The 26,194-nt window shown below is 42.4% G+C and overlaps 1 protein-coding gene across 1 annotated transcript in view; it reads right to left on the bottom strand.

The window, feature by feature from the left end:
• Window positions 1-26,194, bottom strand: part of kirrel3a (kirre like nephrin family adhesion molecule 3a) — a 281,100-nt gene that overhangs the window by 59,734 nt on the left and 195,172 nt on the right. The window contains exons 4-5 of the mRNA XM_014197820.3: window positions 12,811-12,968; window positions 10,561-10,711 (exon numbers count right to left, since the gene is read on the bottom strand). Coding sequence (XP_014053295.1) covers window positions 10,561-10,711; window positions 12,811-12,968 — 309 coding nt within the window. The remainder of the gene's footprint in view (window positions 1-10,560; window positions 10,712-12,810; window positions 12,969-26,194) is intronic.

Raw genomic sequence — 26,194 nt, 5'->3', positions numbered from 1 at the left:
TTTTTTTTGTTGTGAAGTAGTTTGTATTATTCTGTTTCATTTGTTCCCAGGGGGGAAAGGGAGGCCCGCGGGCATACATAACCCGTTGTATTCACTGTCTACGCACACTAGGTAAGACCTGGGCGGACCACCCCCCCTGTATTTTGGTTACGGCACCAGGTGGTGCTAAGTTAGGTAAGTAGTGGGTAGGCAGGTAAGGTAGGAGAGGGGGCTTTGATATTTACTTTCTTTGGTTCCGTCCAGCCCCTTTTACTCAAAATTACTGTGTGACGGAATAAGTTCCCTGTAAACGGTAAATTCTCTGCCTTTTGTCATCCTTACTCGCACCTACAATCCCATACCTCTTTCACTCCATGGGGAGTTGAGTTGTAGCAGGGTGTTGCGTTCCCTCTTCCTAGAGGCATCCGTAACAGTATTGGAGTGGCCATCACAAAGCCCTGACCTCAATCCTATAGAAAATGTATGGGCAGAACTGAAAAAGTGTGTGTGAGCAAGGAGGCCTACAAACCTGACTCAGTTACACCAGCTCTGTCAGGAGGAATGGGCCAATATTCACCCAACTTATTGTGGGAAGCCTGTGGAAGGCTACCTGAAACATTTGACCCAAGTTCAACAATTTAAAGGCAATGCTACCAAATACTAATTGAGTGTATGTAAACTTCTGACCCACTGGGAATGTGATGCAAGAAATAAAAGCTGAAATAAATCAGTCTCTACTATTATTCTGACATTTCACATTCTTAAAATAAAGTGGTGACCCTAACTGACCTAAGCCAGGGAATTTTTACTAGGATTAAATGTCAGCAATTGTGAAAAACTGAGTTTAAATGTATTTGGCTAAGGTGTATGTAAACTTCCGACTTCAACTGTATTTTTCCATAGGCCTGTATAGACACATCCTATCGGTTTTAATAAAATCAACTAGGCTATATGTACAGAACTTGTCTGATGCTTCAAGCATGCTGTTTGATTATACAATGAAGACACACAAATGATTCAAGAGGGAGTCAGAAGAAAAAAACCTGTTCCCCAACCCTCCTTCTCCCACTGCTGCTGGCCTTCGCAGATTCTTCCATTATGCTCCTGACGTTGCTGGTAATAGGCTACACCTGCTGTCGGTAACCTTTTACATTTGTAGTGCCAATTTATCTTACCATTTATACCAATCTCCATGCCAGATACGATTATCATATGCACATTTTTGTGGAACAGTTTCATTTAATTTATAATAGTCTTTGTATCTCAAAATCATTGTCTGTGGTTAATCTATATTCTATCTCAATCTAGATGAAAATTACACAAATCTAAAAGTAACTTTTATTGCCATTGCCAACTGTGTAATAATAAGCTATATAAAGCCAACACAAAAACATTGCGGCCTGCATTTAGAAAATATCCTGATAAAAATAAATATCCAATGAATCACATTGGCTACACATGGCCTGCTTGCAACGAACATTGTATCAACTGGATCGCCCCAAAACTTGCGCTAGCAAACTTTTAACATTGTATTAAATATTCTGGGCCCTCAGAGTTTACTGGCTCGGGACAGACACAGCTGTAGGCTATTTGTGCATGGGATAAGAAGCAATCAGGTATTTTATGACCTTTCCACTTGATCAGAGCATTACATTTTTCCCTTTCATGCCGAGTGGTTATCGAAAGGGAGAGAGCTGGAAATAATGTTCAAATACTTTGAGGAACTATTGTCATTCTCAATTGATTCTAAAAACAGACCTTGTTTATTTGCTGTTTGAGGTGAATAAAAATTATTTTGAGAAGGTCCACAGCTCATTAGTGGTGGAGAGTTAAAACAATCAGAAATACTATCAGACATCCCAAAATGGGCACATTTGTCACGGATCCCTCCGGAACTGTCATTACGCACACCTGGTCCCTATTCCCATTAATTAGTAATTTTATGTGTGCCCTTTGTTCACCGTTGTCCTGTCGATTATTGTACCCATGTCCGTTGGTCGTGTGAGTACCTGTGCTGTGTTGTTTTGGCTTTCATGCCACTTGTATTGTGCAGATGGTTACGGGTTTCGTCCGTGTGTTAATCATTGTGTGCGTGTATGTTACGGGTCTTGCCCCGTGTATTTATTCGAGGTACTCCTCGCTCTTTTGTTTGGGTTTCAACCCTGTGTTTTATATATGTGTTTGTTTGGTCTTCGTCCCTGTGCCTTTACATGGCACGCTGTAATTTGGGCTGAAAACCCCTATTACACATTCCTGCGCCTGTCTCCTGATCCCTTTATACCATCGTGACAGAATAATTGACCATTAAGGGAGACAGCGGGAATGGCCTGTCCGACGATGCTGCGACTGGTCCGTCCGGCACCGCCGCAACTCCAGCAGCGGCAACTGGCCCATCCAACATCGCCACAACTGGTCCGTCCGACGACGGAACTTCAGCAGCTGCAACTGGCCCGTCCGACACTGCCACAACCAGTCCATCGACGCCGCTGCAACTGGTCTGTCTGACACCGCCGCAACTTTGGCAGCGGCAACTAGCCCGTCCGACGACGCAACTTCAGCAGCTGCATCGGGTCCTGATCGACCCCCGCACTGAGTTCCTGTGATCGCACTCAGGGGCCGATGTTGGGGGGGGGGGGAGACTGTCATGGATCCCTCTGGAACTGTCATTACGCACACCTGGTCCCTATTCCCATTGATTAGTAATTGTATAAGTGTGCCCTTTGTTCACCATTGTCCTGGTGATTATTGTTCCCATGTCTGTTGGTCGTGTGAGTAACTGTGCTGTTTTGTTTTGGCTTTCGTGCCACTTGTATTGTGCAGATGATTACGGGTTTCGTCCGTGTGTTAATCATTGTGTGCGTGTATGTTATGGGTCTTGCCCCGGTGTATTTTTTCGAGGTACTTCTCGCTCTTTTGTTTGGGTTTCAACCCTGTGTTTTGTATACGTGTTTGTTTGGTCTTCATCCCTGTGCCTTTACATTGCACGCTGTAATTTGGGTCAATAAAAACCCCTATTACGCCTATCTCCCAATCCCTTTATACCAACGTGACAACATTTATAGGCCTATATTTGCGCGCAGCCCAGGTAGACTATTTCTATATGCGTAATCATCTGTGTCCTTACTTAACATTGACATTAGAGTTTCAAGCAAAAGATGATGAATAAATTGACAACTTGTAAATGGATGGAAATAAAAACAAGGTAACATGTTTTTAACATGTCACATAATGTAGATTGAGTTCTGCAAAACACATGTCCACTCTGACAATCAGAAAGTTAAATGACAGTAATAATATATTGAATGCAATAACAGAAATGATCATAACAAACATTGCAGATGAGAAATTATGGGAATTATCGATAAATGAAGGCTACTACTGGTATGTAATTTAGAATTGGTAGACACATCAAACAGTGCACACAATGAAGTAATGAAAATAATGAATACCCACGAAATGGCGGGAGAGAGCGCATTCTGGAGAGAGACGTGCCTTGTGCATCTGAGCCATTGTCCCCATATTCTTGGACAGTGGCATCCGGCCGCCTCCTTGAAGGATTAGTCCACTGAGACAGGCGCAAATCATACAGGTGTCTCGAGTGCCATGAGAAAAAATATATATATTTGCGACTGCTCAACTAAAAAAAACTCCAATTAAATCAATTACAATACTATTTTAAGCCTACTGCAGAGGAATTACATTTCTGAGTGAATGATATTACATTTCTCTGGCATATAGGATGTTCTATCGATGGTCTTAAACTGCCGTAATTTATGTCTGAGATTATATGAACATGACTGGGCATTCAAACATATCTGTATCCATTCATCATTATCAATATTGTGTTTTGTACTGACTGTACACCATGCCAGTGTAGTCTGTAGAGCTGTTAATACCATGTCAGTGTGAAAAGTAAGGAATTAGCTAGGGAAATGAACAGATCAATAACATTACATTGCTATACTGACTTGAATAAAAACTCAGATTGCGCTGTCAAAAAACATCAGAATATCGCTGATTTCATCATTTGATTCAGGTCTAGTGTGATGGAGGAAAAAATTATACCTGAAGTTAGTGAGTTAGCTAGCTAACGTTAGCCAACCTTTGGCTAGCGCTAACTGGCGAAAACTAGCCAATTTAATTTACTTCCATTGAAATGGGACAAAAAGGCTACAAAACATTTCCATGCACACAACAGCTGTTAGAAACTACTATCTGACAGATAGCTTGAGGCTAGAGCTGAACTGGCTGTGGTAGGTACTAGCTAGCTAACTAGTTCAGTCTCTTCAGACAGAACTTCATTGGAGAGCGGATGAAACATTAGCTAACATTACATGTCAGGTACACTACTAGCTCAGCACTGGGAATACAAGTCAAACAGCAGATACCTTGCCAGCTACATCAGTCAAATAAAGAGTAGCCAGTTTCTGCTCTGCTTGCTTTACAACTCTGAGAACAAGCACAACACACAGACAGCAGTGCTGTGCTGGTCAGAAGCTTTGCCTTCACACAGCCTAAATCCAGCCGGCTGAAACCGCCAAACAGCCTACCCAACAGCTCAGAGGCATTCACGTGGAAACAATTTATTTTAGAATGTGGGGGGTTCATGTCCCCCGCATTCCCAGTGAAAGTTGCGCCCCTGTGCATACATTGGATTTATCGAATGTATGCATCAAATTGTAGACGGCTTGACAGAAATGGTAGCAGAAGGTGAATGTTGAACTTTTGTTGCACACATATCCAGATTATGCTTCATACCATTTTGCGCAATGACGCTGTAGGTGTGTTGGAGTCGTTAGCTGCATAAACTATGTGGTAACAATGGATACTTTTTGGTACATAACTCAAATACTTCAACACAATTGGTAACTTATAGGGAGCCAAATTGTACATAGTGATGATTGTGTCAATAATTCTCAAAGAAGCAGAAGTGTAATTACAAATCAATTAGAATTGCTAACTAACTACCTGCTTATAAAATAACCCTGTATGCTCATTTCTACTGCATAGATCATCATCACAGATATCCAGGTGGTCAGGAACACATTAAAATGGACAGAGCTAAGAGAAATATGCTAATGCTCCATTAGAACCCCCCTGTGAGCAGTGAGAGATTGCCTGACGTGATTGGTTTTGCCGACTTGACGGACCCCGTGCTAACCCACCTCCCCAATGTTTGTCTGCCTTCTGCCCAATGCATTCTGGGGCATGTGTCTGTGTGTGCGCGTCTCACACCACCTGCCATCACCACCCAAACCGACAGCTGCCTCTCATCAATATTAACTGGCTACTGTGACAGTATGGCGCCCCTGGTGGCAGTCTGTGGTTCCCTGAGGACCTCCAGGAGCATCACGGCCTATCCACCTCACCGTGTGCTGTTATCACTTATTCATCCAACACCTGTTCCCACCCCCTCTCTCTGGCCTGCTGAGGTGGGGTGCCTGTGGCTTGTGGCTTATTGCTGGCTTTCCACTACCCCCTTCAACAATCCACCCCTCCCTTTGCTACTGTATGTGATGCAAAGTGGAACGAGAGACGCATATGGGGGGAAATCAGTCGGGCTAATGCTAAGCGCTAAAGGCAGACCCATCGCTCAAGCTCTTCTCGATCTGTTATGGCGGGGGGATCGGCTCTCACTTTTCCATCCTGAGGAGAATTAATTCCAACAGTTTTGGCATTCCAATAGAGAGTGAATTGTTCAACCACTGTTGGTGTATTGGGGGGAGTCCTCAACTCTGCGCTGATGCAGTTCATTCCCATCAAACGTGCTCCACTTACGATCGGTATCAGATTCACCTTATTACCCAAATTGATTCAAGGACATACAGCAACTATAGCTCCAGTGTTACTGCATCTGCCCTCTACTCTACATATTTATTTTATTTCAGGCTACTCAAGGCTACCCAGATAGAAAGAGCTAGGGCAGAATCAAACATTTGTTTTCATACAGCAGTTGACTTGCGTAAGGAGAGGAAAAAACGGCGCCATTGTTTTGCATGACAAAACGATTAGCCCCTCTCTGACAGTGCACACAACAACGGCTAATCGGTTAGCGCTCTCGTTTCTGTCTCTCCCCATGCCCAGGCTTGGGGAAAGGATTCCTTTTGGATGACACACAAAAAATATAAAGAATGCATTAGGAAGAATGGAGCTGTCAAGAGTAATGGATCCTTGAATAGTATTTTCTGCTTTATTAGTCATACTTAATAGCTTTGAAGGAGCTATGAGGGATGTGAAAGGCCTTTGTTTGAAATCCATAACTTATGGAAAATGGTTTTTGTGATCAAATAATATCATCTGACAATTGAATTTTGTACAGAGGGGGCCCATTTTTCACTATTCGGAAGGAATCTCTTATGATGGTATTTTGATTAGTGGCAGGGCGAGCGCCAGGAAGAAAAAAAGAGAAACGCACACAGTGGCAACACACACAGCAAGAATAAAATAGCAAACACTAGCATTGACTTTCATTGGCTAAGACTGTGACATTGTTAATCTTCATCAAATGCATTATCTCTTTCATTGTGCTTCCAGACCAATTTTCCTTTGAATGGGAAATGCTGCATTTCATAGAATTCACATTTCAACAATGTTTGTGAAAACCCAGCCATGGACAACGGAATTAATATGGATCAATCTGGCATACTCCAATAAATTATGTTGAGAAATATTGGAAATATTGGGTTAGCACGTGCAATGTTAGGGGTAGAATTCTGCAGTAGAAATAGGATAAATAGAGTATTTCAATGGTCAGATAGATAGACCAATGGATGAGTTTTGGAACAAGAGCCTTTTCTCTCACTGATCAATATAACATTATAGCCAGATATCAAATGTTTGTTGTGAATGAATAGTATGTACACCATGTATACAAAAGTATGGACAACTCTTCAAATGAGCGGATTCGGCTATTTCAGCCACACCCGTTGCTGACAGGTGTATACAATTGAGTACACAGCCATGCAACCTCCATAGAAAAACATTGGCAGTATAAGAGCCTTAATGAAGAGCTCAGTGACTTTCAGAGTGGCACCGTCATAGAATGCCACCTTTCCAACAAGTTAGTTCATCAAATTTCTACCCTGCTAGAACTAGAGAAGAACACTACCTGCCCCAATGCCTGCCCCTGACTGCCCTTGACCAGCACAAAAACATCCTGTGGTGTACTGCATTAGCATCGAATAGCCCCCGCGATATGCAACTTTTCAGGGAAGTTAGGAACCAATATACACAGGCAGTTAGGAAAGTGAAGGCTAGCTTTTTCAAACATACATTTTCATCCTGTAAAACAAACTCCAAAAAGTTCTGGGACACTGTAAAGTCCATGGAGAATAAGAGCACCTCCTCCCAGCTGCCCACTGCACTGAGGCTAGGAAACATTGTCACCACCAATAAATCCACGATAACTGAGAATTTCAATAAGCATTTTTCTACGGCTGGCCATTGTTCCAACCTGGCTACCCCTACACCGGTCAACAGCACTGCACCCCCCACAGCAACTTGCCCAAGCCTCCCCATTTCTCCTTCACCCAAATCCAGATACCTGATGTTCTGAAAGACCTGCAAAATCTGGACCCCCTCTTTCAAAAATGATCCACCGCAATTTGTTGCAACCCCTATTATTTGCCTGTTCAACCTTTCTTTCGCATCGTCTGAGATCCCCAAAGATTGGAGAGCTGCCGCGGTCATCCCCCTCGTCAAAGGGGGAGACACTCTAGACCCAAACTGTTACAGACCTATATCTATCCTACCCTGCCATTCTAACGTCTTCGAAAGCCAAGTTAACAAATCGATCACTGACCATTTCGAATCCCATCATACTTCTGCGCTATGCAATCTGGTTTCAGAGCTGGTCATGGGTGCACCTCAGCCACACTCAAGGTCCTAAACAATATCATAACCGCCATCGATAAAAGACAATACTGTGCAGCCGTATTCATCGACCTGGCCAAGGCTTTCGACTCTGGCAATTTTCATTTTATTTATTTCACCTTTATTTAACCAGGTAGGGTAGTTGAGAACAAGTTCTCATTTGCAACTGCGACCTGGCCAAGATAAAGCAAAGCAGTTTGACACTTACAACAGCCTTGGTGTCTCAAATGACTGCCTCGCCTGGTTCACCAACTACTTCTCAGACAGAGTTCAGTGTGTCAAATCGGAGGGCCTGTTGTCTGGACCTCTGGCAGTCACTATGGGGGTGCCACAGGGTTCAATTCTCGGGCCGACTCTTTTCTCTGTATACATCAATGATGACGCTCTTGCTGCTGGTGAGTCTCTGATCCACCCCTACGCAGATGACACCATTCTGTTTACTTCTGGCCCTTCTTTGGACACTGTGTTAACTAACCTCGAGGCGAGCTTCAATGCCATACAACTGCTCGTGGCCTCCAACTGCTCTTAAATGCAAGTAAAACTAAATTCATGCTCTTCAACCGATCGCTGCCGGCACCTGCCCGCCCGTCTAGCATCACTACTCTGGACGATTCTGACTTAGAAAATGTGGACAACTACAAAATACCTAGGTGTCTGGTTAGACTGTAAACTCTCCTTCCAGACTCACATTAAGCATCTCCAATCCAAAAATAAATCTAGAATCGGCTTCCTATTTCGCAACAAAACATCCTTCACTCATGCCGCCAAACATACCCTCGTAAAACTGACCATCCTACCGATCCTTGACTTTGGCGATGTCATTTACAAAATAGCCTCCAACACTCTACTCAGCAAATTGGATGCAGTCTATCACAGTGCCATCCGTTTTATCACCAAAGCCCCATATACTACCCACCCCTGCGACCTGTATGCTCTCGTTGGCTGGCCCTCGCTTCATATTCGTCGCCAAACCCACTGGCTCCAGGTCATCTATAAGTCTTTGCTAGGTAAATCTCCCCCTTATCTCAGCTCACTGGTCACCATAGCAGCACCCACCCGTAGTACACGCTCCAGCAGGTATATTTCACTGCTCACCCCCTAAGCCAATTCCTCCTTTGGCTGCCTTTCCTTACAGTTCTCTGCTGCCAATGACTGGAACGAATTGCAAAAATCACTGAAGCTGGATACTCATATCTCCCTCACTAACTTTAAGCATCAGCTGTCAGAGCAACTTACAGATCATTGCACCTGCACAGAGCCCATCTGTAAATTGCCCATCCAACTACCTCATCCCCATATTGTTATTTATTTTTTTGCTCCTTTGTACCCCAGTATCTCTACTTGCAGATTCATCTTCTGCACATCTATCACTCCAGTGTTTAATTGCTAAATTGTAATTATGTCGCCACTATGGCCTATTTATCTCAACTCTCTAGAGACAGCAGGAGCGGTAGAGATACTCTCAAAGATCGGCTATGAAAAAGCCAACTGACACTTACTCTTGTGTAACTGACTTGTTGCACCCAACTACTATGATTATTATTATTTGACAATACTGGTCATTTATGAACATTTGAACATCTAGGCCATGTGCTGTTATAATCTCCACCCGACACAGCAAGAAGAGGACTGGCCACCCCTCATAGCCTGGTTCCTCTCTAGGTTTCTTCCTAGGTTTTGGCCTTTCTAGGGAGTTTTTCCTAGCCACCGTGCTTCTACACCTGCATTGCTTGCTGTTTGGGGTTTTAGGCTGGGTTTCTGTACAGCACTTTGTGATATCAGCTGATGTAAGAAGGGCTATCTAAATAAATTTGATTTGATTTATTGCCTTACCTCCTTAATCTTACCTCATTTTCACACACTGTATATAGACTTTTCTATTGTGTTATTACGTTGTACGTTTGTTTATTCCATGTGTAACTCTGTATTGTTGTTTATGTCGCACTGCTTTGCTTTATCTTGGACAGGTCGCTGTTGTAAATGAGAACTTGTTCTCAACTGGCCTACCTGGTTAAATAAAGGTGAAATAAAAAAAATTATTGTGCCAACTGGTAAGTTTGGTGGCAGAGGACTAATGGACTGTGGGTGTTTTTCATGGTTCAAGCTAGGCCCCTTAGTTCCAGTTAAGGGAAATCTTAACGCTACAGAATAAAATTACATTCTAGATGATTCTGTGCTTCCAACTTTGTAGCAACTGTTTGGGGAAGGCCCTTTCCTGTTTCAGCATGACAATGCCCCAGTGCACAACGTGAGGTCCATACAGAAATAGTTTGTTGAGATCGGTGTGGAAGAACTTGACTGGCCTGCACAGAGCCCTGACATCAACTCCATCGAACACCTTTGGAATGAATTGGAACACTGACTGCGAGCCAAGCCTAATCGTCCAACATCAGTGCCCGACCTCACTAACTCTCTTGTGGCTGAATGGAAGCAAGTCCCTGCAGCAATGTTCCAACATCTAGTGGAAAGCCTTCCCAGAAGAGTGGAGGCTGTTATAGCAGCAAAGGAGTGCCCATGATTTTGGAATGAGATGCTCAATAAGCAGTCGTCTACATACCTTTGGTCATATAGTGTAGGTTTTCAAACAGTGCATCCCCCCCCCCCCCCCCCCCAAAAGAAAATATCATCCTAGATCAGTCGTGACTATTGCTTCCAAACACACTAGAATAGATCATTTCCATGGTGTGAGTCATGGGACGCTGTACTCACGTTGGATATCGATGGTGACGACAGCATCTTTACCGTTGGGCGCTGCCTTGTTTGAAGCCCGACAGGTGATCCGTTGGCCTGTCTCGATGTTGGAGGCAGAGAGGTAGAGTGTGCTGACTGTGCTCTCCCTTCGCCCATCCCGTAACAGTGTCTGAGGAATCATTAAAAGACCAAAGATTATCACTAGCTATTACATTTACAAGATGTCTTACTTTCATTACATTTACCTTGTGTTCATTTAGAATTCTTATCCAGTGTGACTAGAGTAACTAAGGTAGATAAGACAACCAAATATCACAGCCATTGCAAGTACAACTTTCTACAGTACAGTATGGATGTAGGGAGCAATAGGTTTACAGTACATCATGCAATGTATGTACTGTATGACCTATAGGATTTTGCTATTTCCCCATAAATCTCATGTATGTCTTGCCCTGACTTACATAGTAATATCATAGTAGTTACATATTTGGAACTACATAGTTATAGAGTTTATTGGTATACGTCATTGACAGATTTGTGATGTCATATGCAGGTTAACATTTCTCATCATGAATCTTGTTCTGGGGGCAGCTCTTTAGAGTGGTCACTAGCTGGCACAGCCACAAAGTCATACGATCTGATTTGAAACCTAACCCTAAACTTAACCCTAACCTTAACCACAAGGATAACCTTAATACCTAACCCTAACCTTAAATACATTTTTGTTTTCATGAATCTGTACAATATTTAGACTTTAGTGGAAATTGCTTAGTTCTGCCTCCAGGACAAGACTCATCCCAATTCACGTTAACCTGCATGTCATACTGGACAGATGGGATCAGTCGTCTTTCTATCGTTTGCCTTCTCAATCTGCATGCCTTGATATGCCACGTCATGATATGACTCAAAGTATGTGAATCCAAAACCCAGACTCATCATTGGATAAAGATTAAACATATGGTTCTCTGTCTCCAAAATATTTTTTCCTGATGCATTTAAATGAAGCTGTTACCAGATTGAGAAGAATCAAAAGGACTTTACATCCTAACAGTGTGACATGTAAATAATATGACATGATGGGTGGCAGGTAGCCTTAAGAGCATTGGGCCAGTAACTGAAAGGTCGCTGGTTTGAATCCCCTAATTGACTAGATTAAAAATCTGTCGATGTGTCCTTGAGCACTTAACCCTAATTAATCCTGTAAATTGCTCTGGATATGAGCATCTGCTATATGATGTAATCAGTATCAAATGTGATACATATCAAATATGCTATACAGATGTTGATACTAAGTACTTACAAAGTAACTATACACTGCCTCTCCAAATCCTGATACAATAATGTACACATCTAAGTGGCTTGCCTCTGTCTAATTTATGGGTTTAAATTGAGTAAAGGGAGCGCTCTCCAATGGGTTTGTTTGGGTTAGGCTCACCCTGGAACAAGCAAGATTACACTGCGAGATTGTCATGGGACCGCTTCTTTAAATGCGCCTCTCACTTTCTCCATTTCCTACCCAGGGCTGACAAAGTGAACAAATTGCCCAAGAACACATCCATAATGTAGAGTGATGGAATGCTTTCTCTTTTTTCGTCATGTTGAAAGTGCGACATGAGTGCTCCATCTTGCCCAGTGGATCAAATAAAAAATCTCAGCTGTCATTAAATTGACAAAGCGAGGCCTTTTTTAGGACAGCTGTGTGGAGGAAGAGAGGAGTGAATGCAGCAGCAGAGAGGAAGATAGGAAGAGGGGGAAGGATTCCCCCAATTGAGGGACGAGAGAGCACACCTCTTATCAAGGGCCAAAGGACACATTTGAAGTGCACAATCAATTTATTTATGCAAACTTAATTTGAGTGTGTGCACTTTTTATAGTTTAATAGTTTTTATAGTTTGCTGCAGCTATGACATTTGCTGCAGCTATGGTCAGAGCAACCTCCTGAATTCTCTACATTTGTGTCAGAAGTGGGGTGACGCCACTGTGAGGTCATCAAAGGCATTCCTGGGCATGAGGGACTTGAGATAAAGAAGCGTGGGGCGAACTTAATCCAGTTTGGTGTAATGGCTAAGCTGTTCAGTTGGCAATCGTTGGACCCAGGTTTGAGTCCCGGTCGGGGCTACCCATGAATTCGCTCCAATACTTACAAATAGAGCTGTCCTTTTGAAAGAGTCTGGTCAGCACAGAGATCAATCAAAACTAGCACAAACCACAGCTACAGTGAAATTATAAAACTGGGGCGGGGACAAAAATGCAACCCCCCTCCCATACCTTAGAGTACATGGCGCCATTCAGGACCTGCCCGTTGCGGATCCAGATGATGGAGGCAGCAGGCTTGGCATTGTCGGCGTGGCAGGTCAAGTTGAGGGGGTCGCCGGCTCTTAGACTCACCACGGGAGCCCCCACAATCACAGGGTCTTCAGGGGGAACTGTGTGGGACGATAAAGATGGATTTGGTTCAATTGCATTGCATTCTGTAAAATGTGTACTGTTGTAGAGCAGTTAAAGGCTTAGTAGTTCACCTAAATGACATATTGGTTTTCTTACCCTGTAAGCAGTTTATGGACAAGGTAAAACAGCAATCCATGATTCATTTAGTTGACCTGGCCAATATTTGCCCCAAAACCAATGCAAGTGTACAAGGAAATCAATATGTTGTTTTGCAATTTCGATGAACTATCAATTCAAGACGCTTTGCTATGCCATTGTATGCCAACTCAGATTAACACCTCTGACGTTTCAGTCTGATACAAAAATCTAGAATAAAATACGCTTAATTTCTGAGCAGCATGGAGGCTGCATTATGTAAATTCAACATAGTGCTAATCAAAATATTGTACGCCATATTTGTTTTCAACAAGTAGCCTACATTTGAAATACACATCAATTGGTAAGAATATGTTTACACTTTGTGTTGCATAGAGGTTATACATCATCATCCTCACCCTTGCTGCTGCTTTGTGTGGTCTCTTCCCACTGGGCACACACTGGTTGAATCAAAGTTGTTTCCACGTCATTTCAATGAAATTACGCTGAACCAAAGTGGAATAGACATTGAATTGACGTCTGTGCCCAGTGGAGTTCTGACGCTTACCACATGTGAGCGATGACATATTGAGGCAAAAGAGGAAGCAGAAACTAGAGAGTCTGCCTCCGTTCATGCAGGAGAAACGGGGAACAAAATAAAGAAAGGAAGGCAGAAAGGAAAGAAGGTAGCTAGTTGAGGAGAGCTTGGCCAAATCCAAGCTTGTGAATGGCACTGATTACTTTCTTGTTTGAAACCAGCTCTGATCACCCTCAATTTTATTCAAACTCCAGTGAATTATTGATTGAGCACTCAGCTCATTAGAGAGCAGATCTGGAGCAAGCCTGAATCAAAGGCAACATGCAGCTGGCACATCCTGAGTGCTTGGAAGAAAGAGAGTGAGGGAGAGAGAGCAAGAGAAAGAGAGAGAGATAGAGAGAGAGAAAGCAGCATATGTAAATGCTCTCTCCCTCACTCCTTAACACGCTTAATATGCACTTCCATGCACTTCATATGTAACATATTACCTGAAACAGATACAAAACAAGGCATATCATCATCACCACCACCTCAATTCCATACTTACACATTGTTCACCACTACCGCCGCCTTCCACCACCTCTACTGCCTTCGCTGCGTTCACTTCATTAGCGTCATACATTTTCCTTCCCTCCCATGGGTTATTCAGGCGAGAGGTACAGTATAGCTTGCTAGCTCGCCACATGCAGACAAACGGCGGCAGCAGCAGGAGAGTTAAAGAGAAGAGAACTTGATGAAGGTGGAGTTCGAGGGAGTTAGCTGGCTTCATTAGGGCCTGGACTTGGCCCCTTTGCTCATTACTCATCCCTCACAGTTGGGGGAGAACTGATTAGAGCCCTGGCAAGCGCTTTCACCTTTGTCGGCCATCTTTGTTCAGCACAGTTACATTGCGACGCGTAGAGCAAGAGAACACTTCTAACTTCTGGGGGTCCAGAGGAGGCGGAGAAGGTAGAATGGAATTCTCCAAAGAGGCGTCCCCCAATTGTGAGAGCGACTGTGCTCCAGCCAATACCACTTCCGTTCTTATCTTCCACAATACGGCCATTGAAAGGATGACAGTTCCACAGTGGCAAAGTGCTTTATGAGCAATGTTGGTCTATCTTTTTTAGGTCCTCATATCTCCTCGCACATTGTCAACCTTGCTTGGTTCAGATCAGTGTGTGAGGAAGAAGGATATTGTCATCTATCTGATAGTGTTACCTATCTAGAACTGATCAACTTTCCCTCCAGTTTGAGGAACCGTGGAGCTATGAGAGTCTGAATGGTTGTTCGTCTAACCCCCCATAAATATAAGAGGAAATATCAGTGAACTTGTTTTCAGAGAAATGTAAAAAGAGAGGGGGAGAACGGGAGAGGAAAGAATGGAGAAGCCAATACGTATTGAAAGGCCACAATGAGATATTATAGGGCACATCAAAGAGTCATTCAACTTTACAGCTTTGAAGTAGTTCCAATGAAAGCTTAATCATCAAAAGAATACTAAAGGCGACTTTCAAAGGGAAAATAATGAATACTGTTAAGTAACCTTAGGAAGAATTTAAAAAGTGAAAGAGTAAATACTGAAAGGTTTCAACAACCTTCACCTTGACCAAAATATGCACATTGCATTTTTTTCATCTTTTACAATCTGAATATGAAGACATTGCATGAATATCCGAAATGTTAAAAAAGTGAAACATCACTCACAGCTTGAACAGATACATTGAAAATAAATGGTCACATTTTGGAATTGTAAGTCACTTGAAGTCATTTCATGAAGGTGATGCAATGGTGGAGTACCAGTCAAGAGTTATATATCTTTAAAAAGAAACAGTACTCTAAAATCAAGTCATGATGAGGCAATTCCCTGAGTTTTCCTCCCCGAGTATCCATGGTAATTATGCCATCTGTATCTTACTGGGGGACTAGATTTGTTATTGTTTGTTATTGACAAGGATCAGATTGTAAAACACTGGTTGCCCTGTGTTGTTCTGCGAAGTTGGAAGAACATTTTTCTTCACACATTTTTATTTCTTCCCTAATGAGAAAAGCGAGAAGGCAATAATGTCAGGTTGGCAAGCTGCATTTGGTTTGCTTTCAATCTCTCTTGGGCTGTGTCCCAAATGGCACCCTATTCCCTATTTAGTGCACTACATTTGATCAGGGCCCAAAAAGCTCTGTTCAAAAGTAGTGCACTATACAGGGAAAAGGGTGCCATTTGAGAAGCAGCCTGATGCTGTGAATAATTCAAGGAGCTCCTTTCTGTTCTGACTGGTGCAATACAGGAGGACCATTTTCAATATCTCTCGCTCTGTGATGCTAAATCAAGACACACTACAGCTGTCACTGGCACAACATATCACAAACAGGCACATTTACATTATTATCTGAGCACTAAACAAGCCGCTACTGGTAGCCATCTGTCCTTGCCTGCCTGCCTGCCTCTTTGTGCTGTCGGCTTCCTTTTCTCAGCCTAAGTCCTAAATGGCATCCTATTCCTTACTAAAGTGCACTACTTTTGGGAATAGGGAATAGGGTTCCATTTGGGACACAATCTCAGACTTGATATGAGCTGGCACCGGGAGACGCCAACAACACACACTTTGAGTGTGTGAACCAGCTAAGCAACAGGCCTTGGGGGTGTGAACCAGCTAAGCAACGGGACTTAGAGGTGTGAACCAGCTAAGCAACAGGCCATGGAGGTGTGAACCAGTTAAGCAACAGTCCTTGGGGGTGTGAACCAGCTAAGCAACAGACCTTGGAGGTGTGAACCAGCTAAGCAACAGACCTTGGAGGTGTGAACCAGCTAAGCAACAGACCTGGAGGTGTGAACCAGCTAAGCAACAGACCTTGGAGGTGTGAACCAGCTAAGCAACAGTCCTTGGGGGTGTGAACCAGCTAAGCAACAGACCTTGGAGATGTAAACCAGCTAAGCAACAGGCCTTGGGGGTGTGAACCAGCTAAGCAACAGATCTTGGAGGTGTGAACCAGCTAAGCAACAGACCTTGGAGGTGTGAACCAGCTAAGCAACAGGCCTTGGGACCCATAAAGATCCTATTAAATCCCTAATTCTATGTTGGGAGCTCTGCATAAAATCCTGACCAGTGCAGTGAGTTCACCATCCCACCCCCCAGGTCTTGTGTTGTGTTAACAAGTCGTCCGTCATGTCAGAGCTGAGGGCACAGGCTGGCATTTTTGCAATGGGTCGGCAAAGAAGCTAATACCGTGTGACTCATTACATGGGCCTAATTCACAACATCAGCAGTGATGTTTGGCCTCCAAAGCCAAGTTAGACCTCAGAGAGAAAGACAGAAGTAGAGGGAGAGAGAAAATGAGGAGAGGGGGAGAGGGAGAGAATGGGGAGGGAGAAAGAGAGAAACACATGAGGGCCTTCTCTCCAGTAACCCCGCAGAGGCTCAACCCATCATCATTACCGACATGTTTGTGAATGTGGCATGGTCTAATGGTTCCAAATTGATGATTTAACGTGGCCAGTCAATAGATTTCTCATGAGCTGGCCGACACAGAGGCGGACTAATCACCCCCTAGTTTAATTACTGTCGCTGGGTGCTGGAAGTCTCCTTTCTCCCCCCTTCTCTCTACCCTCCTCTCTCTCTTTCTCTCTATCCACATTAGGGCTTGGTTCTTTGTCACTGAATTACATTCTCTTTCTCTACGCTTGATTCACTGACCCCTTGGGAGGGACCAAAGTCATTCAGTTCTGTAGATGGGGAAAGGAGGGAAAATAGAGCAGATTCATTTTAGAAAAAAACTGAGGGGAAGGGCAGCTTGGGGAAAATGTGACCCATTTTCAACTGTACCTGGATCTTGTTCTGAGATCTTAAGATGCCCGTCTCGCAGGAATTGGCGGCCGGGGCGGATTAATCACCATCATGGCGGGTTCACTGGCGGTACCACGTTTGTGCCTTCGCCATTGCCCTCTCACTTTTGGAACTTTAAGATGGATGACTTAATCAATCCTCTTCTTCACGTCAGCTGTTTGCATGCACTCAGCACACATTTTCAGAGCTCTCAGTGTATCCTTCTTGAAAGTTCTCTCCCTCCTCTAAGGTCTCTCCCTCCTCTTGAAGCTGAAATCCTTAATGTTAAAACTGCCATGTCCGTTTGCGATATTACAACAACAAAGAAGTTACTGGAAAGAACGAACACAGGTTTTTTTTGCATTCGGACATCATTGCTAGAGCGATAGAATAGCAGCATATGTGCAGCATTTGTTTTTACCTTGATGCGTGACGCTCCCCTAGCACTCCCCACCTCTGCTTAGTCAACAAAACTAAAACAATAACAACGGCCGTGGAGCAGTAGAGTGGTGCTGTTCCCCCTACTGTGGATCTTTAAGGCTTTCCCCTCCACTTTCCCCGCGTTGATCTATGCCACTGTAGCCCTTCACTAGCTTAGACAGGGCCCACCCTGGGGCATTTGGTCCGAAATAGAATGACAATTACTTTGCCGTAAACAAATCAATTGAAATCTAATTGAACGAGTGAGTACCATGTCGCCACCGCCAACAAATGACACTACAGGAGATTGGCAATACAATTCAGCAGTTCATTTGTGTCTCTGCGCGTCATAGCAGGGTGACTTGCCAGAGTTTGCCTGTCACACCGTCACACCGTGCCTTAGTGAATGTTCCCTCCCCAGATAAGAGAGATGCCACTGAAGTTAATTAAACTGTGCTTAATTTATATGGGAATGTAACGGGTCCCAGAGCCCAAGATAAGGAACAATTATAAGGAACAATTTGTTTCACCGCACTGGCTGGAGACTCCTGAGGGGCACAGTGTCAACTGATGCACAGGCAAGGGGAGAAAGGAGGAGAATTAAGACATTATTTCAGTCTCTCATGAAGGTAAGGATTTGTTGTGCCAAATACGAAGCAGGGAGAAAAGGACAGATAAAGACTTGTGGCCATGCATCCCCTCCCTCCCATGTGAATCCATGACAGATGTAAAGCAATGATCAATTTATTACTGCAAAAGACATTTAAAGGTGTCAACTGCCATTAGCCAAGTTTTAATTAGGAGGAAAAGTGAATTATCTGTTTTACTGGGTTTATCCGTAAAAACATTACAATGACATCAGATTGTATTACTGTTGATGATATCTGGCCCATCTACAATTGCTAGCTCCAATTCTGACTTGTGCTCTGATATCTGCATCACTGATTTCTGCTCTCGTAAAAGCCTGGGTTTTCTGAACGTTAACACTAGAAGCTTATTACCTAAAATGGATAAATTGAAAGTATGGGTTCACAGCTCCAATCCAGATGTGTTGGTCATTACTGAGACATAGATAAGAAAGCGTGCTTTTAATACTGGTGTTAACCTTTCTGGTTATAACCTTTTTCGACAAGACAGATATTCCAAAGGTGGGGGAGTGGCAATCTTTACCAATGATCACCTTCAGTGCTCTGTTGTCTCCACCAAGACTGTCCCCAAACAATTTTATTTGCAGGTTTTAAGCATTAAACTTTCAAATGGCTCTTTGTTGACTGTTGCTGGGTGTTATCGTCCTCCATCAGCACCGGCCTGTACCCTACCTGCCCTAAGCTCTCCTGGCCCCTTACACTAAGTCTGAATTTGTCCTGCTAGGTGACCTAAACTGGGACATGCTTAAACCACCTTACCAAGTCCTAAAGTAATGGGACTCGCTAAATCTTTCTCAGATTATCACCAATCCCACAAGGTATGACTCCAATCACCCAGAAAACGCTAATCTCCTCGATGTTATCCTCACAAATAATCCTGATAGGTACCAGTCTGGTGTTTTTTGTAATAACCTTAGTCATCACTGTTTTATAGCCTGTGTTCGTAATGGCTGCTCAGTGAAACGACCTGTCCTGATTTGTCATAGATGCTTGCTAAAAAACTTTTAATGAGAAAGCCTTCCTTCATACTCTGACCTCTGTAAAATGGTATAGAATCTGCTTGATCCCCTCTGTCGAAGACGCCTGGACCTTCTTTTTTGATATTTTCAGTGGTATTGTTAACAAACACGCCCCCATAAAGGAAATGAGAACTAAAAACAAGTTCAGCCACTGGTTCGACCGTGATCTTGCAGAGTTACTCCACCACAAGAATTGCATTTGGCGAAAAGCTTGGCACACACATACTCAAGCTGACTGGCTATCGTTCAGGCAAATGAGAAATAAGTGCGCTCAGGCTATCCGGAAGGCCAAAGTAAGTTACTTTAACTTCTCTAGGGTAGGGGGCAGTATTTTGATGTCTGGATGAAAGGTGTGCCCGTAGTAAACTGCCTGCTACTCAGGCTCAGAAAGTAGGATATGCATATAATTAGTAGATTTGGATAGCAAACACTCTGAAGTTACTAAAGTTTAAGTTTCTTTTTTTGAATGATGTATGTGAGTATAACAGAACTCATATGGCAGGCAAAAACCTGAGAGAAATCCAACCAGGAAGTGTGGAAATCTGAGGTTTGTAGTTTTTAAAGTGATTGCCTATACAGTATACAGTGACTTAGGGTTAATTTTGCACTTCCTAAGGCTTCCACTAGATGTCAACAGTCTTTAGAACGTTGTTTCATGCTTCTACTGTGAATGGAGAGAGAATAAGAGCTCCTGGAAGTAGACAACTGAGAAAATGACATGAGCTCAGTGGTGCGCCCTCACGTGAGAGTTTAGCTGTGTTCCTTTTCTTTTTTGAAGACATTGGAATTTTTCGGTTGGAATATTACTGAAGATTTATGATAAAAACATCCTAAAGATTGATGCTATACATCGTTTGACATTTTTCTACGAACGTAAATATAACTTTTTTTACTTTTCGTCGTGACATTTTGCGCGCGCTTCCTGCATTTGGAGTAGTGGACTAATCGCGTGAACAAAAAGGAGGTATTTGGACATAAATGAGGGACTTTATTGAACAAAACAAACATTTATTCTCGAACTGGGATTCCTGGGAGTACATTCCGATGAAGATCAAAGGTAAGTGAATATTTATAATGTAATTTTTGTCATTTCTGTTGACTCCAAAATGGCGGGTATCTGTATGGCTTGTTTTGATATCTGAGCGCTGTACTCAGATTATTGCAAAATTTGCTTTCGCCGTAAAGCTTTTTTGAAATCTGACACAGCGGTTGCATTAAGGAGAAGTGTATCTATAATTCTTTGAATAACTGTTGAATATTTTATCAATGTTTATAATGAGTATTTCTGTAAATTGATGTGCTCATTCACCGGAAGTTTTGGGAGGCAAAACATTTCTGAACATTACACGTCAATGTAAAATGGGGTTTTTGGATATAAATATGAACTTTATCGAGCAAAACATACATGTATTGTGTAACATGAAGTCCTATGAGTGCCATCTGATGAAGATCATCAAAGGTTAGTGATTCATTTTAGCTGTATTTCTGGTTTTTGTGACGCCTCTCCTTGCTTGGAAAATGGCTGTGTGGTTTTTCTTGTCTAGGCGCTGTCCTAACATAATCTAATGTTATGCTTTCGCCGTAAAGCCTTTTTGAAATCGGACAATGTGGTTGGATTAACAACAAGTGTATCTTTAAAATGGGATATAATAGTTGTATGTTTGAGAAATTTGAATTATGAGATTTTTGTTGTTTTGAATTTGCCGCCCTGCTATTTCACGGGCTGTTGAATAGTGTGTCCCGCTAGCGTCCCACATACCCCAGAGAGGTTAAGGAGCAGTTCTCTCTCTGTGGGTCTAACCCCAAGAAGTTCTGGGAAACGTTTAAAGACCTGGAGAATTAACCCTCCTCCTCACATCTGCCCATGTCCCTTAATGTTGATGATGTGGTTGTTACTGACAAGAAGCACATGGCTGAGCTCTTTAACCTGTTGAGGGTAGGGGACAGTATTTGCACGGCCGGATAAAAAACGTACCCGATTTAATCTGGTTATTACTCCTGCCCAGAAACTAGAATATGCATATAATTAGCAGCGTTGGATAGAAAACACTCCAAAGTTTCTAAAACTGTTTGAATGGTGTCTGTGAGTATAACAGAACTCAAATGGCAGGCCAAAACCTGAGAAGATTCTGTACAGGAAGTACCCTGTCTGACCATTTCTTGGCCTTCTTTGTCATCTCTATCCAAAACTGAGGATCTCTGCTGTAACGTGACACTTTGTAAGGCTCCCATAGGCTCTCAGAAGGCGCCAGAACGTTGAATGATGACTCTGCTGTCCCAGGCTGAAAAACAGTAGCGCATTTGGATAGTGGTCGATCTGAGAACAATAAGACGGGAGCGCGCGTGCACGAGACGGCTCCATTTTGAACTTTGAGTCTTTGAACGAAAACAGGGTTTCCCGGTCGGAATATTATTGCTATTTTACGAGAGAAATTGCATAAAAATTGATTTTATACAGTGTTTGACATGCTTCGAAGTACGGTAATGGAATATTTTGAATTTTTTTGTCACGAAATGCGTCGGGCGCATCACCCTTCATTACCCTTCGGATAGTGTCTTGAACGCACGAACAAAACACCGCTATTTGGATATAACTATGGATTATTTGTAACCAAACCAATATTTGTTGTTGAAGTAGAAGTCCTGGGAGTGCATTCTGACGAAGAACAGCAAAGGTAATCCAATTTTTCTTACAGTAAATCTGAGTTTGGTGAGTGCCAAACTTGGTGGGTGTCAAAATAGCTAGCCTGTGATGGCGAGCTATCTACTCAGAATATTGCAAAATGTGCTTTCACCGAAAAGCTATTTTAAAATCAGACACCGCGATTGCATAAAGGAGTTCTGTATCTATAATTCTTAAAATAATTGTTATGTTTTTTGTGAACGTTTATCGTGAGTAATTTAGTAAATTCACTGGAAGTGTTCGGTGGGAATGCTAGTTCTGAACGTCACATGCTAATGTAAAAAGCTGGTTTTTGATATAAATATGAACTTGATTGAACAAAACATGCATGTATTGTATAACATAATGTCCTAGGAGTGTCATCTGATGAAGATCATCAAAGGTTAGTGCTGCATTTAGCTGTGGTTTTGGTTTTTGTGACATTATATGCTAGCTTGAAATATGGGTGTCTGATTATTTCTGGCTGGGTACTCTGCTGACATAATCTAATGTTTTGCTTGTAAAGCCTTTTTGAAATCGGACAGTGTGGTTAGATAAAGGAGAGTCTTGTCTTTAAAATGGTGTAAAATAGTCATATGTTTGAAAAATGGAAGTTTTGGGATTTTTGAGGAGTTTGTATTTCGCGCCACGCCCTATCATTGGATATTGAAGTGGTGTTCCGCTAGCGCAACGTCTAGATGTAAGAGGTTAAAGAAATTTTTTTCTTTCAAAAAAGTTATATATCCAGTTTTAGCATGTTCAGACGAATCCGTTAAGTCGGTAGTGTATGGTGAGTTATGTGGCTCTAGAAGGTTCTCAGGCCGAGAAACAGCCTCGTCCGTTTGCAATGACTTCAATTAATTTTGATCATCGTGAAAATGACAATATTTAGAAAAGTCCCTTAATCACAAGACTAGGTGCATTGAAACCGCCTCGACCCATAGAGATGGACCCTAAAGTTTCTGTCCAATACTCATTCAGGGACCCCGTAACAACGCCCAGAAAAAGTGAATTTTCAGCACTAATTATGGTCGCTGTTCGGGCTCTGAATGACCTATCAAGCCGAAACTCGGGATTTGGGGTCGCCTCAGCTAGGCCTACACATAGTGTCAGAACTGGACCCGCAGCTAGAACGTAACTACGTGTTTTAAGTTTTTATTACGGTTTAAACAGAAGGCGCTGTGAATTTTGGGCCTGCTCTGAAATATGTGATAGTTGGCTTCTAAACGTGTTGGATTTGGTGTCAGTATGTATCAGTTTGGTGTCAGAATGATATCTTATTGACTGATGGACGCTGACTTGATGGCTGACTTTTGTCCATTTGCAATAAGTTTAAACAGTGATGAACCATCACCAAATTGACAGGCTGAAATCAACACCAATGAGCGATGGAGAGGAACCACTATCATTGCCCGGCCATCCCGAGCTCAATGGGCCAGTCAATTGGGTATTTCTGCAGTATATTAGAGCATGTCAAATTCGTGATGTAAATGCCCATTGTAAGACATTGCAAATGGACAGTACATTTCCATGTTTTTAGTGAGGGATTTACCTTCACCAAATGGACATGCTGAAATCAATACCAACTAGTGATGGAGAGGAACCACTAGCACTGCCCGGCCATCCCGAGTTCAATGGACCAGTCAATTGGGCATTTCTGCAGTATATTAAAGGATGTCAAATTCGTGATGGTAAATGCCCATTGTAAGACATTGCAAATGGACAGCCGTGCACCTGGTTACCTGAGCGGGTTACCAGTAGCACATTTTTTAAATGGTTTTTAATGCCTTTAGGGGGGTGCAAGGGGTCCATGGCCGGATAGAGAGAACCCCCCACTCGTGCCCAACCAATAGTTGCCGCCCCTTGTCATTTTGGACGTTTTTCAAAAAATATTTTAAATGTGAGTCCCACTTCTCTCTCATTGCACCAACATCTTACCTCCTATGACTTCCTATGATCAAACATGACAAATAGACCTTCTATGTTGATTCAGGGCTTAACCTGTTAGGGCTAGGGGGCAGTATTGACACGGCTGGATAAAAAAACATACCCGATTTAATCTGGTTACCACTCCTACCCAGTAACTAGAATATGCATATACTTATTACATATGGATAGAAAACACCCTAAATTTTCTAAAACTGTTTGAATGGTGTCTGTGAGTATAACAGAACTCATTTGGCAGGCAAAACCCTGAGACATTTTCTGACAGGAAGTGGATACCTGATGTGTTGTATTGCCTTTAAACCTATCCCATTGAAAAACACAGGGGCTGAGGAATATTTTGGCACTTCCTATTGCTTCCACTAGATGTCACCAGCCTTTACAAAGTGTTTTGAGTCTTCTGGAGGGAGATCTGACCGAACAAGAGCCATGGAACGATGATGTCCCATTAGACACCTGGCGCGCGCATGTTTGGTACCCTCGTTCCAATACGTTATAAAAGAGTATGCATTCGTCCACCTTGAATATTATTCATGTTCTGGTTAAAAAAGGCCCTAATGATTTATGCTATACAACGTTTGACATGTTTGAACGAACGTAAATATATTTTTTCCCCTCGTTCATGACGAGAAGTCCGGCTGGCTTAGATCATGTGCTAACAAGACGGAGATTTTTGGACATAAATGATGAGCTTTTTTGAACAAAACTACATTCGTTATGGACCTGTGATACCTGGAAGTGACATCTGATGAAGAGAATCAAAGGTAATGGATTATTTACATAGTATTTTCGATTTTAGATCTCCCCAACATGACGTCTAGTCTGTATCGCAACGCGTATTTTTCTGGGCGCAGTGCTCAGATTATTGCAAAGTGTGATTTCCCAGTAAGGTTATTTTTAAATCTGGCAAGTTGATTGCGTTCAAGAGATGTAAATCTATAATTCTTTGAATGACAATATAATATTTTACCAATGTTTTCTAATTTTAATTATTTAATTTGTGACGCTGACTTGACTGCCGGTTATTGGAGGGAAACGATTTCCTCAACATCAATGCCATAGTAAAACGCTGTTTTTGGATATAAATATGAACTTGATAGAACTAAAAATGCATGCATTGTCTAACATAATGTCCTAGGAGTGTCATCTGATGGAGATTGTAAAAGGTTAGTGCATCATTTTAGCTGGTTTTATGGTTTTGGTGACCCTGTCTTTGAATTGATAAAACATTACACACAACTCTTGTAAATGTACTGTCCTAACATACTCTAAATTTATGCTTTCGCCGTAAAACCTTTTTGAAATCGTAAAACGTGGTTAGATTAAGGAGATGTTTATCTTTCAAAGGGTGTAAAATAGTTGTATGTTTGAAAAATTTGAATTTTGACATTTATTTGGATTCAAATTTGCCGCTCTTGAAATGCACCTGCTGTTGATGGAGTGCACCACGGGTGGCACGCTAGCGTCCCACCTAGCCCATAGAGGTTAACATAATGATATATATATATATAATTTGGTCAGTATAAATGCCATTTGGACATTTCTTATGCCATTTGGACATGGTTTACTGGCTTTTGGGTTCGGAAGCTGACTTCCTATGATCATATATGGCAAATGGACATAACATCCTGATTTGCTACTTTCAATACTTATGTATGGCATGTGGACATTTCTTATGCCATTTGGCCATGGTTCTCTGACTTTTGGGTTCGGAAGCCAACTCCTATGATCATATATTGCAAATGGACTAAACATAGGCCTTATGGACAAATTCAATAAAATAAGACAAATGTATATTCATACATATGTATAATTGACCAAAAAATATATTTTTTTCTGAAAAACGGTCCAGAAAGCACTTTTTTAGAGGGTGATGAATTTTTGGAAAAAAATGTAGATTTTCAAAATTTGACCCTTGGGTCTTGACTTTGTGACCATTTGCCATATGAAAATCAACGGTGAAGCGCGCTCGCCATCTTTGGGATTTTGGGGGTATGACAATTGGCATTTGCCATGTTCCACTTGCCATAAGGTTTGAATGAACTGCCATCCATTTGAATGGTATTTGCCATTGTTTATATGGTTCGCCCAATGGCAAT

Source organism: Salmo salar, chromosome 04, assembly GCF_965601325.2.
Source record: "Salmo salar chromosome 04, fSalSal1, whole genome shotgun sequence".
In the NCBI taxonomy this organism is placed as follows: Eukaryota; Metazoa; Chordata; class Actinopteri; order Salmoniformes; family Salmonidae; genus Salmo; species Salmo salar.
This window is presented reverse-complemented; position numbering and strand designations above follow the sequence as displayed.